Source organism: Pogoniulus pusillus, chromosome 24 (assembly GCF_015220805.1).
Source record: "Pogoniulus pusillus isolate bPogPus1 chromosome 24, bPogPus1.pri, whole genome shotgun sequence".
NCBI classification, from domain to species: Eukaryota; Metazoa; Chordata; class Aves; order Piciformes; family Lybiidae; genus Pogoniulus; species Pogoniulus pusillus.
This window is the reverse complement of record NC_087287.1, coordinates 8,942,319-8,956,561: the sequence shown is the minus strand read 5'-3', so window position 1 is coordinate 8,956,561 and position 14,243 is coordinate 8,942,319. Positions and strand designations below refer to the sequence as shown.

At 55.1% G+C, this 14,243-nt stretch overlaps 3 protein-coding genes across 3 annotated transcripts; 2 read left to right on the top strand and 1 right to left on the bottom strand.

Moving 5' to 3' along the window:
- Nucleotides 1-2,891: 2,891 nt before the first annotated feature.
- Nucleotides 2,892-4,541, bottom strand: TMEM258 (transmembrane protein 258). Its single transcript, XM_064163402.1, has 3 exons — nt 4,434-4,541; nt 3,453-3,562; nt 2,892-3,344 (listed from the first exon to the last, which is right to left on the bottom strand). The coding sequence occupies exons 1-3, from the start codon at nt 4,434-4,436 to the stop codon at nt 3,218-3,220; spliced, it is 240 nt and encodes a 79-aa protein (XP_064019472.1). The 5' UTR covers nt 4,437-4,541; the 3' UTR covers nt 2,892-3,217.
- Nucleotides 4,542-6,137: 1,596 nt separating this feature from the next.
- Nucleotides 6,138-8,261, top strand: FEN1 (flap structure-specific endonuclease 1). Its single transcript, XM_064163347.1, has one exon. It carries the CDS (start codon nt 6,160-6,162, stop codon nt 7,306-7,308), a length of 1,149 nt encoding a protein of 382 aa, XP_064019417.1. The 5' UTR covers nt 6,138-6,159; the 3' UTR covers nt 7,309-8,261.
- Nucleotides 8,262-11,788: 3,527 nt separating this feature from the next.
- On the top strand, nt 11,789-12,748 carry LOC135186363 (olfactory receptor 5J3-like). Its single transcript, XM_064164011.1, has one exon. It carries the CDS (start codon nt 11,789-11,791, stop codon nt 12,746-12,748), a length of 960 nt encoding a protein of 319 aa, XP_064020081.1.
- Nucleotides 12,749-14,243: the final 1,495 nt, after the last annotated feature.

Here is a 14,243-nt window from a genome sequence, read left to right as displayed (position 1 = left end):
TGGATTGAGCGTTGGGCTCCATGAGCTGCAAGGTCCTTTCCACTCTAAACCATTCCATGGCAAGGACTCCCTCAACCTTGAGGAGCAACCCTGAAAGAGATGCCTGCTCTAGGGCTGAAAGGTCCTTTCCACTCTAAACCATTCCATGGCAAGGACTCCCTCAACCTTGAGGAGCAGCCCTGAAAGAGATGCCTGTTCTAGGGCTGAAAGGTCCTTTCCACTCTAAACCATTCCATGGCAAGGACTCTCTCAACCTTGAGGAGCAACCTTGAAAGAGATGCCTGCTCTAGGGCAGATGCAGAGTGCCCCTGCCTTAGCCTCTGGTCTCCAGAAGCAACAGGGTAAGAGGAAACAGCCTCAAGCTGCACCAGGGGAGGTTTAGGTTGGACATGAGGAGCAATTCCTTGCACTTGAGGGTTGTCCAAGCCTGGCCCAGGCTGCCCAGATCAGTGGTGGAGTCCCCAGTTTGTGGAGTAAGAGGACTGACTGACATCCATACTTGACTGAAGAACCTCACACTGCTGTGGGTTGAAAGGACCTTTCAGGGTCACCTCCTCCACCCCTGCAGTCAGCAGGGACATCCCCACCTAGATCAGATTGCTCAGAGCCCCATCAAGCCTTGGGGCAGGTCCACCAGTAAGGATGGCAGTGAGCTCAGGAAGGGCTTTGTAATGATGCCAAGGCTCCCAGGATGGCTTCAGACCCCATCCCCAAACAGCTGCCTGCACCCCAAAAAGGTCCTTTGAGGCAGGGGAGGGGGGACTCCATCCCCCAATCAGCCAGAGGAGAGTTCACAATCAGTGCCAGACAGAGGCAGCTGGGAAGGGGGTTGAGAAAAAAGAAGCAAACTTCCTTATGTTTTGGGGCGGGGGGGGAGGGAGCTGGGAATGAGATGCTTCATCTCTTTCCAGAGAGGGGGGTGGCAGGGAAAAGGAAGCCAAAGTTGGGCTGCTTTGGGAGGTTTTTGTTTGAGAAGCAAATTCCCCAAGGTTCTGGCCTGTGGTTGGGAGCTTAAAAGCCTTGTAAATAAGAGACTGTGCCACCAGAGCAAGAAGTCAGGTTAAAAGAACCACACGGAAACAAAACAACAAAATAAAACCAAGTGAAGCACTAATTTGTTTGGGTTAAGTGTTGCTGTCACAGCTTTAATCACTGTATATTGCCAGCAAGCCTCGTAGAGTTGTGTTCTTAGCAGGCATTGATGATTTGGTTTGGTTTTGGTTGAAGGAGGGGGGGGGGGAGTGTACAAAGTGGTTCTCCCTTCCCCTCTCTCTCTTCTTTCTGATTTCTATTTATATTTTGCTGGATGTTTGTTCCCTCCCTTCTCCCCCCTTTCATTTTTTGTTGTTTTCCCCTTTGTTGTTGTTGTTGTTGTTGCTGTTTGGTTTTATTTGGCTTATTTTAGACTTTGTTTTATGCTGGAGGTAAAGTTTCTCTACCCATCTCCCTCCCCCTCCCCCCAGATAAATATATAAAGACTGCTTTGTATCCAAGGATGGCTCCTGGTGTGTTCCTCTCTCCCTAAATAGGAAGTTTGGCATTCAGTAGCTCAAAAAATGCTTCCAAAATGGAGAAAGGAGGGGAAAAAACCCACCCTGGGTCATGTAGACAGGTAAGGGTTGGGCTCTTCTCCCAGACAACCAGCAATAGAAAAGAGGACACAGCCTCAAGTTGTGCCAGGGCAGGTCTAGGCTGGATGTTAGGAGGAAGTTGTTGGCAGAGAGAGTGATTGGCATTGGAATGGGCTGCCCAGGGAGGTGGTGGAGTTGCTGTGGCTGGAGGTGTTGAAGCCAAGCCTGGATGAGGCACTTAGTGCCATGGTCTGGTTGCTTGGCCAGGGCTGGGTGCTAGATTGGGCTGGATGAGCTTGGAGCTCTCTTCCAACCTGTTTGATTCTATGAATTGTGTCCATGTAAGGTAAGAGAAGTCCCAACCTGCTGCTGCTCATCATTGCTACATCATAAAGGTTGGAAAAGACCTCTAAGATCAAGTTCAACCTCCTACCCAGCACCTCCAGGACCACCAGACCATGGCCCATGTCCTGCAGTGCCACATCCTGTGCGGTAGAGCAGGGATGTAACAATAGCTCTCTCTGCACCTCAGAGCTGAAGGATGGATCTGGAGGCAGCAGAAAGCATCTCTGTGAGGCTCTGAAGATGCTGAGAGGGCTGTGAGGGGCAAAGGCTGAGAGCCTTGGAGCTGCTGAGCCTGCAGAAGAGCAGCCCCAGAGGGCATCTGCTCAGTGCTCAGCAACAGCTAAAGGAGCTGTGGGGGGTAAGAGGCTGGGGCCAGGCTCTGCTCAGTGGTGCCAAGAGGCAGAAGGCACAAAGTGGAGTGCAGGAGGTTGCATGTGAGGCTGAGGAGAAGCTTGTTTGGTGTGAGGGTGCTGGAGGGCTGGAGCAGGCTGCCCAGAGAGGTTGTGGAGTCTGCTTGTGTGGAGAGCTTGCAAGTGGCCCTGGGCATTGTGCTGCTGGGCAAGCTGCTGTGGGTGCCCTGCTGGAGCTTTTGAATGCTCCTGAAAGAAATCCATGCTCAAGGGCAGACCCTGAGTGCAGCCTGCTGGGGTGTCCAGTGTGTGGTGTAAGAGCACTGACTGACATCCAGATTTACCTCCTGGCTGAAGTCCTGTCACTGCCTGATAGCCTAGAAAGTCCCTCCCCAGCTGTTTTGTAGCCCCCCTGCAGATACTGTTGTTCCCATCACCTGAGCAGGGTGAGGGGAGACACAAGTGAAGTCTGGGTGGAGGATGCCCTGACAGAGCTGTTGAGATCCATGCTAACCACCAGGTCCCTCCCAAGGCACAGGGATCTCCTGCCAAGTTTCAAGTGGTTTGTAAAAGCCAAGTGGAAAAGTAGTGCAGGCAGAAGCTAAAGCATGAACTGAAAGGCAGGTGGGTGACAGAGCCACTTTTATTGAGGTCTGGGGGTGGCAGAAGTCAGCCAACAGAGCACAGCCCACCCCTGGCAAGGGCTTTGTGGTTGAAGTATAAAAGACATACAAAAAGAGCTTCTGAGGAGCTTCCCATCTAGAAGTGGGCTAGAGATGGAGGGGCTCAGTGAGAGCATTCCCCAGAGCAAAGCTCTGAGGCTACTGAAGCCACAGGACACCCCCCGCCAGCCCAGACACATGTGCAGTGTGAAGAGCTCCAGGAGCTTCCAGCCATCGGGACTCAGGAGGTGGCACTGGTGCTGCTCCTCCTCCTCCTCCACCCAAGGCTTCAGACGTAGATACCGACCCACAGCAGCAGGAAGAGGACACCAAAGCCCATAAAGAGTGAGGCCACCAACGAGATCAACAGCTCCTTGTAGATGTCTCTTGTGTACTTGGTCGAAGTCACCTCGTAGCTGCAGCCCAAGGGTCAAGGCGGCAACAGAAGCAGAGGAAGAGGAGGGGATCCCCCACCCATCCCTGCCCCCCTTCTCGCTGCCCTCCCGCCCCCCGCCGAGGGATACACGAAGAACCAGGCGGTGAAGAACATGCCGATGGCCAGCAGCACCACGGTGAGGTGAGGGAAGACAGCCGGGTTCACCGGGCTGGTGTATCTGCTCATCGCCTCCAGCTCCTGCGGGGACGGAGCGGAGGTGAGCGACAGCACCGGGGGCCAGGATGGGCTGAGCTCGGCTCCTCGCCCCGCGTCCCTGCTCCCGTCCCGGACAGCGGCTTCCCGAGGGCTCCTCATGTGATCAGGGCTCCCCCCAGCTGCGGCATCTGACTGCCGACCGTAACTTGCCAGCCTCGGGTCCCGGTTCCTGAGCTTCTAACTACGGCTCCGTGTGCCTCCCGTCCCGGCTCCTGGCGGCGACTTTTCAGCCCCAAGTGCTGGCTCCCCAGATTCTGACAGCGACTCCTTGGCCCCGAGTTCTCATTCGCCGGCCCCTGACAGCACTGTGACAGGGCTCCCAGCCCCGACACCCAGCCCCGGGCCCTAACCGCTGCCTCCCGCTTCCCACTCTCGGCTCCCAGCCCCGACACCCAGTCCCGGGCCCTAACCGCTGCCTCCCGCTTCCCACTCTCGGCTCCCAGCCCCGACACCCAGTCCCGGGCCCTAACCGCTGCCTCCCGCTTCCCACTCTCGGCTCCCAGCGCCGACTCCCAGTCCCGGGCCCTAACCACTGCCTCCCGCTTCCCACTCTCGGCTCCCAGCGCCGACTCCCAGTCCCGGGCCCTAACCGCTGCCTCCCGCTTCCCACTCTCGGCTCCCAGCCCCGACACCCAGCCCCGACCCCTAACCGCTGCCTCCCGCTTCCCACTCTCGTCTCCCAGCGCCGACTCCCAGTCCCGGGCCCTAATCGCTGCCTCCCGCTTCTCATTCTCGGCTCCTAACTGCGGCTTCACGGTTCCCAGACCCTGGACACAGCTTCCCGGCCCCGAGTCCTGACTCCGCTCCTCGCACACGCAGTTCCCGGTGCCCAGGCCCCGCTCCCAGCCCTCACCATGCCGCCCGGTGCCGGCGCCGCTCCGCTCCGACACGTCTCCTCCACCACCGGAAGCGGAAGTGGCGCGGCGGCGCGGAGCACGCCGGGATGGCGGGCGGGGTCAGTGGGAGCCGCTCGCTATTGGCTGAGCTGGCTCCCGGCAGGCTTTGCGGTGGCGGGAGCGAGCCGCGGGGTAACGGCGGCCGGAGGGGACCGGGCAGGGCTCGGAGCGGCGGAGCGGCGGCGGGGAGCGGCTGAGGCGGCCCCGGCAGACAGGTAGCGGCCGCTGTGGGAGGCGGAGGCGGGCCGGGAGCGGGGATAATGCAGCTGGAGAGGCGGAGGAGGGCCCGGGAGACAGATAACGGCCACGGGGGGATGCTGAGGCGGGCCCGGGAGACAGATAACGGCAGCTGTGGGAGGCGGAGGCGGGCCGGGAGCGGGAATAATGCAGCTGGAAAGGCTGAGCCGGGCCCGGGAGACGGATAACGGCAGCTGTGGGAGGCGGGCCGGGAGCGGGGATAATGCAGCTGGAGAGGCTGAGCCGGGCCCGGGAGACGGATAACGGCCACGGGGGGAGTCTGAGGCGGGCCCAGAGTGGGGATAGTGGCGGGTGAAGAGAGCTATGGGAGGGGTGATGGTGGCTGGGATAAAGTGAGACGGGTTCCGGGGGGAGATAATAGCGGCAGGAGAGTCTGAGGAGGGCTGTGGGGACACAGTTGTGGCTGGGAAGGAGCTATCACGGGCTCAGGAGGGAGGGGTAATGGTAGCTGAGGTAGGCCTGGAGGAGGAGTAATCGTGGAACGGGCTGGCCAGGAGGTGGCGGAGCCGGAGGTGTTCCAGGAAAGCCTGGAGGAGGCACTCAGTGCCATGGTCTGGTTGGTTGGCTAGGGCTAGGTGATAGGTTGGGCTGGATGAGCTTGGAGCTCTCTTCCAACTTGCTTGACTCTTATGATTCTATGGCTGGAGAGGCTGAAGTGGGCTTAGGGAGGGAGTATTGGTGGCTGGAGTGAGGTGGGTAGGTGGGCTTAGGGAGGGAGTATTGGTGGCTGAATGAGATGGGTAGGTGGGCTTAGGGAGGGAGTATTGGTGGCTGAATGAGATGGGTAGGTGGGCTTAGGGAGGGAGTATTGGTGGCTGGAGTGAGATGGGTAGGTGGGCTTAGGGAGGGAGTATTGGCTGGAATGAGATGGGTTTGTATGTGCAGGCTGGGAGAGATGGAAGTGGAAAGCAGCAGGGGGGTAATGATGAGGCTGTGGTTAGAAAGGAGGTTGTCAGTGGGCTCTGAGGAGGGAGGGTGGGAATGGTGGCTTGGGAGAGGCTGGGGCAGGGAAGGGGATAATGGAAGTGAGGCAGGTGGTGGTGTGCTGGGAAGGAGATGTGGGAGGAGGAGTTAACAGCAGGACTGGCACGGAGAAGTCATAGGGAGTTCATGGTGGGACCTGGATGGTTATAACGGTGGGGCTGGGCTGGGAGAGGTAGGGCTGTTAATGACGTGTGGGGAGGCTGAGGTCGGGGTACAAGGATGGTAGAGGGGTTAGTGGTGAGCTGAGAGAGGCTGGAAGCAGGGTCATGACAGGCAGTGGAGTGGCCACAACTCCTGGGGTGACAGTGTGCAAGGGAAGCAACCACCCCCCTTTGGTGTCCCCCCTGCTGCTCACAGCACCCCCGCAGCCTGGCTGCTACCCCCCAGCGCCGCCTGTGTCTTGTGCCCGATCCCAGCATCCTGCTTTTCCCGTTGCCCAGGATGGGAATCCATGGCCTGGCCAAGCTGATTGCCGATGTGGCTCCCGGCGCCATCCGGGAGAACGACATCAAGTCCTACTTCGGCCGCAAGGTGGCTATCGACGCCTCCATGAGCATCTACCAGTTCCTGATCGCCGTGCGGCAGGGCGCCGAGGCGCTGCAGAGCGAGGACGGGGAGACCACGAGCCACCTGGTGGGCATGTTCTACAGGACCATCCGCATGGTGGAGAACGGCATCAAGCCCGTCTACGTCTTCGACGGCAAACCCCCCACGCTGAAGTCGGGGGAGCTGGCCAAGAGGACCGAGCGCCGCGCCGAGGCCGAGAAACACCTGCAGGAGGCGCAGGAGGCCGGCGAGGAGGAGAACATTGAGAAGTACAGCAAGAGGTTGGTGAAGGTGACCCAGCAGCACACTGATGAGTGCAAGAAGTTGCTCAGGCTGATGGGCATCCCCTACGTGGAGGCACCGGGAGAGGCTGAAGCCAGCTGCGCCACCCTGGTGAAGGCTGGCAAGGTCTACGCTGCTGCCACGGAAGACATGGATTGTCTGACCTTTGGCAGCCCTGTGCTCATGAGGCACCTTACTGCCAGCGAGACCAAGAAGCTGCCCATCCAGGAGTTTCACCTGAACCGGATTCTGCAGGACCTGGGCCTGACCTGGGAGCAGTTTGTGGACCTCTGCATCCTCCTGGGCTGCGACTACTGCGAGAGCATCCGCGGCATCGGGCCCAAGCGCGCCGTGGAGCTCATCAGGGAGCACAAAACCATCGAGAAGATCGTCCAGCAGATAGACACCAAGAAGTACCCTCTGCCCGAGAACTGGTTGCACAGAGAGGCCCAGAAGCTCTTCTTGGAGCCCGAGGTGGTCGACCCTGAGGCGGTGGAGCTGAAGTGGAGCGAGCCTGACGAGGAGCAGCTGGTGCAGTTCCTGTGCGGGGAGAAGCAGTTCAGCGAGGAGCGGATCCGCAACGGGGCCAAGCGGCTGCTCAAAAGCAGGCAGGGCAGCACGCAGGGCAGGCTGGATGACTTCTTCAAGGTGACAGGTTCCATCACCTCAGCCAAGCGTAAGGAGCCAGAGACCAAGGGCTCAGCAAAGAAGAAAGCCAAGACCAACAGCGCCACAGCCACCAAGGCTAAAAAGGGGAAGTAGACTGAGCAACCACAGCCCCTCCCCGTCCCCCACGCTTGGTTTCTGTGCCCAAGCAGGAATTTTAGGCTACTAAATGGTATTTTTTTCTCTTGGCTCTGTGTTAGTGCTAAAAAGGATGCTGCTAAAGAGCTTCCCACAAGGCTAGGTTAGTCAATCCGTAGGAGATCCTGCACAGCAGTAGTGATGCGTGAGGCTGGCAGAGAAGAGAGCAGCATGATGGGTTAGAGGAGTGAGGAAGAGGGACAGCTCAGCAGCTGCTTTCCTCTGTTTGAGGCTTTGGAGGAGGCCACCGAGCACCAGAAGCAATATCCAAGCTGTGAGTTAAAGGGAGCAGCTCACAAACACCACCTCTGAGTAAAGAAAGGAGAAGTTGAACAGCTGGAGAGCAAAGTGGGTGCAAATGAGGGGGAAGGCATTAGGAATGGGAGCTGGATGGTTTCTCCCTCATGGACAAGCAGGGAGGACAGGCAGCAGAGGGTGAAGTCAGGGAGGTGTGGGTGGAAGGCAAGTCAGAGTTAGGAAGCAGGCTAGAAGTAATGAGGTAAGCTGCTCCCATGAACAAGGATTTGCTGTGGGCCCTTCCTTCCATTTCTTTGCTCTAAAATCCCCAGTTGCAAACCCAACTCCAGCCAAGTCCTGCCCTCCTCTTACTGCTTCAACTTAGCATGAGTTGAGCTGAGGCTGCAACTCTCCAAAGCCTCATTTTTTCCCTCCTAAATTCTGTTCCAAAAGATAAAGGTTAGGAAGTGTTGAAGGGAAGCTTCTACACTCCCTGAGGCATCCTTCAGTGGTTGTACACACAGAGACAGGTCCTAGACCAAGGAGAAAAAGAAAATGGTGCCTCTTTCCCCCACTTTTTTCCCCCCTGTTTTATTCTTTGTTTTGCATAGTGAGGTTTTTTTTCCCCTTATCAAAGCCATATGTTGTGGTTTGGAATAAAATCTATCAACCAAGATGATGTCCTTCATTGTCTGGAAGAAGGTGGTTTAAAGCTTGCTGCTTGAAGGCTCCACAGGTGAAAAATCCTAGTTGTAGAAGGAAACTTCTCTTGCCAGCAGCCAACAGATTAAGCCTGGGCCTGAATACAAGAAATTTGAGGTGCTCTGTAGACATCAGAGAGCTGAGGGTCAACCCTGAGAAGGTATCATAGGAAGCTGGGCTTGTTTCACTGGGGAGTTCCATTAACAGTGCTAAAATAATGCTGATTTTAAACCCACCTCTGGAATATTCTTACGTGTGTGCTGTTAGGTGCACACAAGGGCAGGAGCTGGGTCACCACAAGTCCATGTGAAGGCCCCAGGCTGGGGATCAGAGTGGCTGGAAACTGAACCTGGTTTTGCCTTCTGATGCAGAAGTGGAGCCCAGACTAAGCCTTTCTCAGAGACACTCAGGTCCAGTTTGATTTGAAAGCTTGGCTCTTCTGACATGGTTTAGTGTCATGCAATACCAGCGTGGTGGGGTTGGAAGTGACCTCTGGAGATCATCCAGTCCAAGCCTCCTGCTAAAGCAGGGCACCCATAGCAGCCTGCCCAGGAGCACAACAGCCAGGGGAGGTTTGGAAGGTCTCCATGGGAGACTTGTAGATGTCTTTCCATGGAAATATTTGCCTAGAGGCACAAGGTTGATGTTTGCTGCCTTTGAGATGCTCCCAAAGAGTTAAAGACATTTAAAGTAATATCTAAGTCTGAGCCATAAAAAAAACCTCTTACACAGGAGAAAAATTGATTTATGTCTACATTTAGTCACAATCCTCACACATTAACCACCTTAAACCTAGAGCAGCTTTGGATTTGCCCAGCCAGCAGAATAAACCTCAAGTCCCAGCAGCCCATCAACCCCTCCTGCAGCTTTTTCCACCTGCAGCTGAGCTCAGATGGAAATTTCCCTCCCACTCCACATCACCACTTGAGCAAAGCAAGGTCCATGAACCTCCTGTGGTTACCTGAGGGGGACAGGACCCAAGTCCAAACTTCTCCAAGGCTCCTCTGAGTGTTTTTAATGATCCCCAGTGTGGCTGCTGTGAAGCTTCTGTGCTCAGCTAAGAAGTCCTCCAGGGCCAAAGGAGTAAATAAACCCAGAAGCAGGTCCCCTGCACAAGTTCCTTTGGGACAGCATCTGATCAAAAGGCTGGTGCCAAGCACCCCAGCTTTTCACTGGTACTGAGCACCAAGGCTTCTCACTGGTGCCAAGCACCCCAGCTTTTCACTGGTACTGAGCACCAAGGCTTCTCACTGGTGCCAAGCACCCAGGCTTTTTGCTGGTGTCAAGCACCCAAAGTTTTCACTGGTGCCAAGCACCCAGGCTTTTTGCTGGTGCCAAGCACCCAGGCTTTTCGCTGGTGCCAAGCACCCAGGCTTTTTGCTGGTGCCAAGCACCCCAGCTCTTCACTGGTATTGAGCACCAAGGCTTCTCACTGGTGCTAAGCACCCCAGCTCTTCACTGGTGCCAAGCACCCCAGCTGTTCACTGATATTGAGCACCAAGGCTACTCACTGGTGCCAAGCACCCTAGCTTTTCACTGGTACTGAGCACCAAAGCTTTTTGCTGGTGCCAAGCACCCAGGCTTCTCACTGTGTTACTTGGTGTCGCTCCTAAGCATCACCTCTGCCAAGTGCCACTCCCCTCATCCTGAAGCATCAAAGGCTCTTGAAGGAAGGAGGAGAACAGGGTTTTCCTTTCTGCTTTAGGGTGGCACAGGCATCTTGGGTGTGAACCCCAAGAAGACACATCTGGATGCCAGGTAAGGGCAAGAAACTGCTGCAGAAAAGCAGGGTTGTAGGCACACAGTTAAAGACTAACCCCCAGAGCACTCAATCTTGAGTCTGTCGATGTGGGGCAAAAACTCCTTGGAGGAGTATGCCCAAAGTGTCTCTTTTCCATCTGTCTTGATTTCCAGGTGTCAGCTCCAGCCCTGCTAAAGCAGCAGCATCTCATTGTGCTCAAAGCTCCAAGGAACCACTTAGGAAGCTGCTTTTCTGCCCTGAGCATGCACAAAGCAAACAGGGAGGATGAGAAGGGCAAGCAAACTGGGGAAGGGTCTGGAGAACAGGGCTGGTGAGGGGGAGGTGGGGATGTGAGCCTGGAGGAAAGGAGGCTAAGGAGAAACCTTCTGTCTCTCTGCAGCTCCCTGAAAGGAGGCTGGAGCCAGGTGGGAGTTGGGCTCTGCTGCCAAGGAACAAGTAGTAAGAGGAGAAGAGACAACCTCAAGTTGCCCCAGGAGAGATTTAGATTGGATGTCAGAAGAAACTTCATCACTAAAAGGGTGCTCAAGCACTGCAGTAGTTGAGTCCCCATCCTTAGGGGAGTTTCAGAGCTGTGTAGATGTGGTGCTGAGGGATGTGGTTCAGCACCAGACTTGGTAGAGTTAGAGAACAGTTGGACTCGAGGATCTTAAGGGCTTTTTGGAAGCAAAGCAAATCTGTGGTTCTATGACTCACAGACTCACACCAAATCACAGAGTCCAACCCCCCCCTGCCAGAGCAGGTTCACCTAGAGCAGGTTGCACAGCATTCAAGGACTACAGCTTGGGACTTTTAGTGACCTGTGCTAGATGCATTCAAGGACTACAGCTTGGGACTTTTAGTGACCTGTGCTAGATGCATTCAAGGACTACAGCTTGGGACTTTTAGTGACCTGTGCTAGATGCATTCAAGGACTACAGCTTGGGACTTTTAGTGACCTGTGCTAGATGCATTCAAGGATTACAGCTTGGGAGTTTTAGTGACCTGTGCTAGATGCATTCAAGGACTACAGCTTGGGACTTTTAGTGACCTGTGCTAGATGCATTCAAGGATTACAGCTTGGGACTTTTAGTGACCTGTGCTAGATGCATTCAAGGACTACAGCTTGGGACTTTTAGTGACCTGTGCTAGATGCATTCAAGGACTACAGCTTGGGACTTTTAGTGACCTGTGCTAGATGCATTCAAGGACTACAGCTTGGGACTTTTAGTGACCTGTGCTAGATGCATTCAAGGACTACAGCTTGGGAGTTTTAGTGACCTGTGCTAGATGCATTCAAGGACTACAGCTTGGGACTTTTAGTGACCTGTGCTAGATGCATTCAAGGACTACAGCTTGGGACTTTTAGTGACCTGTGCTAGATGCATTCAAGGACTACAGCTTGGGACTTTTAGTGACCTGTGCTAGATGCATTCAAGGATTACAGCTTGGGACTTTTAGTGACCTGTGCTAGATGCATTCAAGGACTACAGCTTGGGATTTTTAGTGACCTGTGCTAGATGCATTCAAGGACTACAGCTTGGGATTTTTAGTGACCTGTGCTAGATGCATTCAAGGACTACAGCTTGGGAGTTTTAGTGACCTGTGCTAGATGATATGGTCCTGCTCTGGCTGGGAGTTGGACTCGAAGATCTCCAGAGGTCCCTTCCAACCCCTAACATCCTGAGAGCACCACCGCCTGCAGCTGCTGCTGTTCTTTCTCCTCCTCCCAGCAGACGTGCGAGGATCTAGCAGGTTGCTATGGCTGAGGACAACCACACCACGGTGATAGAGTTCATCCTTCTGGGACTGACGAGCAAGCCCAACCTGCAAACTCCTCTCTTCGTCCTCATCTTCACCGTTTATCTCCTCACCCTGATGGGCAACCTGGGGCTGATCTCACTGATCAGGACCAGCCCCCGGCTGCACACCCCCATGTACTTCTTCCTCTGCAACCTCTCCATCGTTGACCTTTGCTACTCCTCTGTCTTCTCTCCTAAGCTGCTTGTTGGCCTCTTGGTGGGAAAGAAAAGCATTTCTTACTGCTCCTGCTTTGCCCAGCACTTCTTCTTCCTGGCCTTTGTGACCACGGAGGTGTTCTTGCTGGCAGTGATGGCCTACGACCGCTACCTGGCCATTTGCAACCCTCTGCTCTACAGCCTTTCCATGCCCAGGAGGGTTTGCCTGCAGCTGGTGGCCACCTCATACGTAGGGGGCATCTTGAACTCCTTCATCCAAACCTCTTGCTTGCTGCCATTGCCCTTTTGTGGCCCCAATGTCATCAACCACTTCTTCTGCGACACCAACCCTCTGCTGGAGCTCTCCTGCTCTGATCACCGCTTCAACGAGCTCTTGCTCGTCACCTTCAACGGGACCATATCCATGTCTGTGCTCTTCATCATCATCACCTCATATGTCTACATCCTCCTCTCCATCCTGAGGATTAGGTCAGCCAGAGGAAGGCACAAAGCCTTCTCCACCTGTGCCTCCCACCTCTTGGCTGTCGCCTTGTTCTACGTGCCCGCAGGGCTGAGCCACATGCAGCCAGGCTCCAAGTACTTGCTGGAGATGGAGAAAGTCACTGCTGTGTTTTACACCCTCATCATCCCCATGCTCAACCCTCTGATCTACAGCCTGAGGAATGCAGAGGTCAAGGAGGCATTTAGGAGAGCCACAGCGAGGTCAGTTTGGTCGGGAGGCAACTCAAACATAGAACCATAGAATCAAGCAGGTTGGAAGAGAGCTCCAAGCTCAGCCAGTCCAACCTAGCACCCAGCCCTGCCCAACCAACCAGACTATGGCACTAAGTGCCCCAGCCAGGCTTGGCTTCAACACCTCCAGCCACAGCAACTCCACCACCTCCCTGGGCAGCCCATTCCAATGCCAATCACTCTCTCTGCCAACAACTTCCTCCTAACATCCAGCCTAGACCTGCCCTGGCACAACTTGAGGCTGTGTCCCCTTGTTCTGTTGCTGGTTGCCTGGCAAAAGAGCCCAACCCCACCTGGCTGCAGCCTCCCTTCAGGTAGTTGTAGACAGCAACAGTTGAGAAAGTTTTTGCTGTGTCCCCTCCCTGTCCCCCCCCACCATCTCAAATCAGCTGTTTGGAGGAGTGAGGGAGTACACATGTTAGCAGAAGGTGGCACAGGAGATGTTAACCATGCATAAAGCCTGCAAGGTCTCAGCCTTACCAACCATCATGGGGCTCTGAAAACCATTTCTCTGCCTGGGCTGGTTTCTTCCCCTGTGAAGTGATGGCACATCAGACAAGGTGGTGGAAATGAGCTCACAGGTGGCCAAAATGAGCCCTCTTAAGCTCAGCTTCTGAAGAAGGTGGCTTGATCCAAGCAGTGACTCCTCCAGAGGAAGGCTGGAGGCTTTTGTGGAGGTGTAGCCAAAAGAAATCCACATCACCTTGGGGTAAATGTCCTTTGCTTCCAGGGGGAGATGCCGTGGGAAGTAAGGAAAGGGAGGAGAAGCAGAGACTACTGAGCTGGCAGGAGGTGAGAGCAGCAAGCACTGAGCCCCAGCATCAGGGAGATGCTAAATCGTTGAGTGAGCAGAACACCACAGCCTGCAGCTGTGCTTGTGCTGAGAAACTTCCACTTCTTTACCTCCAAACCTGGAGGGCACTGCACCCAAGCAACCAGGGTGTCCTGCTGATGAACTCTCAAGTGCTTTCCCCCACCCTGGGCCTTCCACAGCCAGCTCTGGCTCCTCCTTACCCCTACCCAAAAGCACAGCAGAGCTCTCAACCATCTGCGTGGATCTCATCCTACATCTTGCAGTTGTCCAACTCAGCCAAACAACCTTGCTCCAAGGGAGAGAAGTGGTTTTCATCCCACCTGCTTTAGGAGAGGCAACAGCAGCAGCTGGGAGTAAGATTTCTCCTCTTGGCATGGAGTTTAGCCTGACTTGAACGCACCCAACTCTGGAGAAGTATTTTCCCCTCCTGGTTTTCTCATCATGGTGATGTTTAAGTGACATTTTCCCCTCCAGACTCTTCCCAGAAAGCCCTACCAAGAGCTGTGACCTCCTACAGGCCTTGAACACTCAAAGAGTAAAGAGGGGGAGGGAGAATTATCTGTCCCTTGGAGTGAGTTGCACATCTGAGTGAGTTCAAACACTGAGGGGGGGTGGGAGGGTGCTGGTGCTCCAGAGCTGAAATAAATGATGAATGCTCCTAGCATGATGCCTTCTGCATGACCACTGAAGT

Excerpts from the sequence above, each read along its gene's own strand:
- TMEM258 (XM_064163402.1), bottom strand. Across the intron at positions 3,345-3,452 it reads TTCACCGCCTGGTTCTTCGT|CTACGAGGTGACTTCGACCA; the intron begins GTATCCCTCGGC and ends CTTGGGCTGCAG.
- FEN1 (XM_064163347.1), top strand. The coding sequence starts at position 6,160 with ATGGGAATCCATGGCCTGGCCAAGCTGATTGCCGATGTGGCTCCCGGC.
- LOC135186363 (XM_064164011.1), top strand. The coding sequence starts at position 11,789 with ATGGCTGAGGACAACCACACCACGGTGATAGAGTTCATCCTTCTGGGA.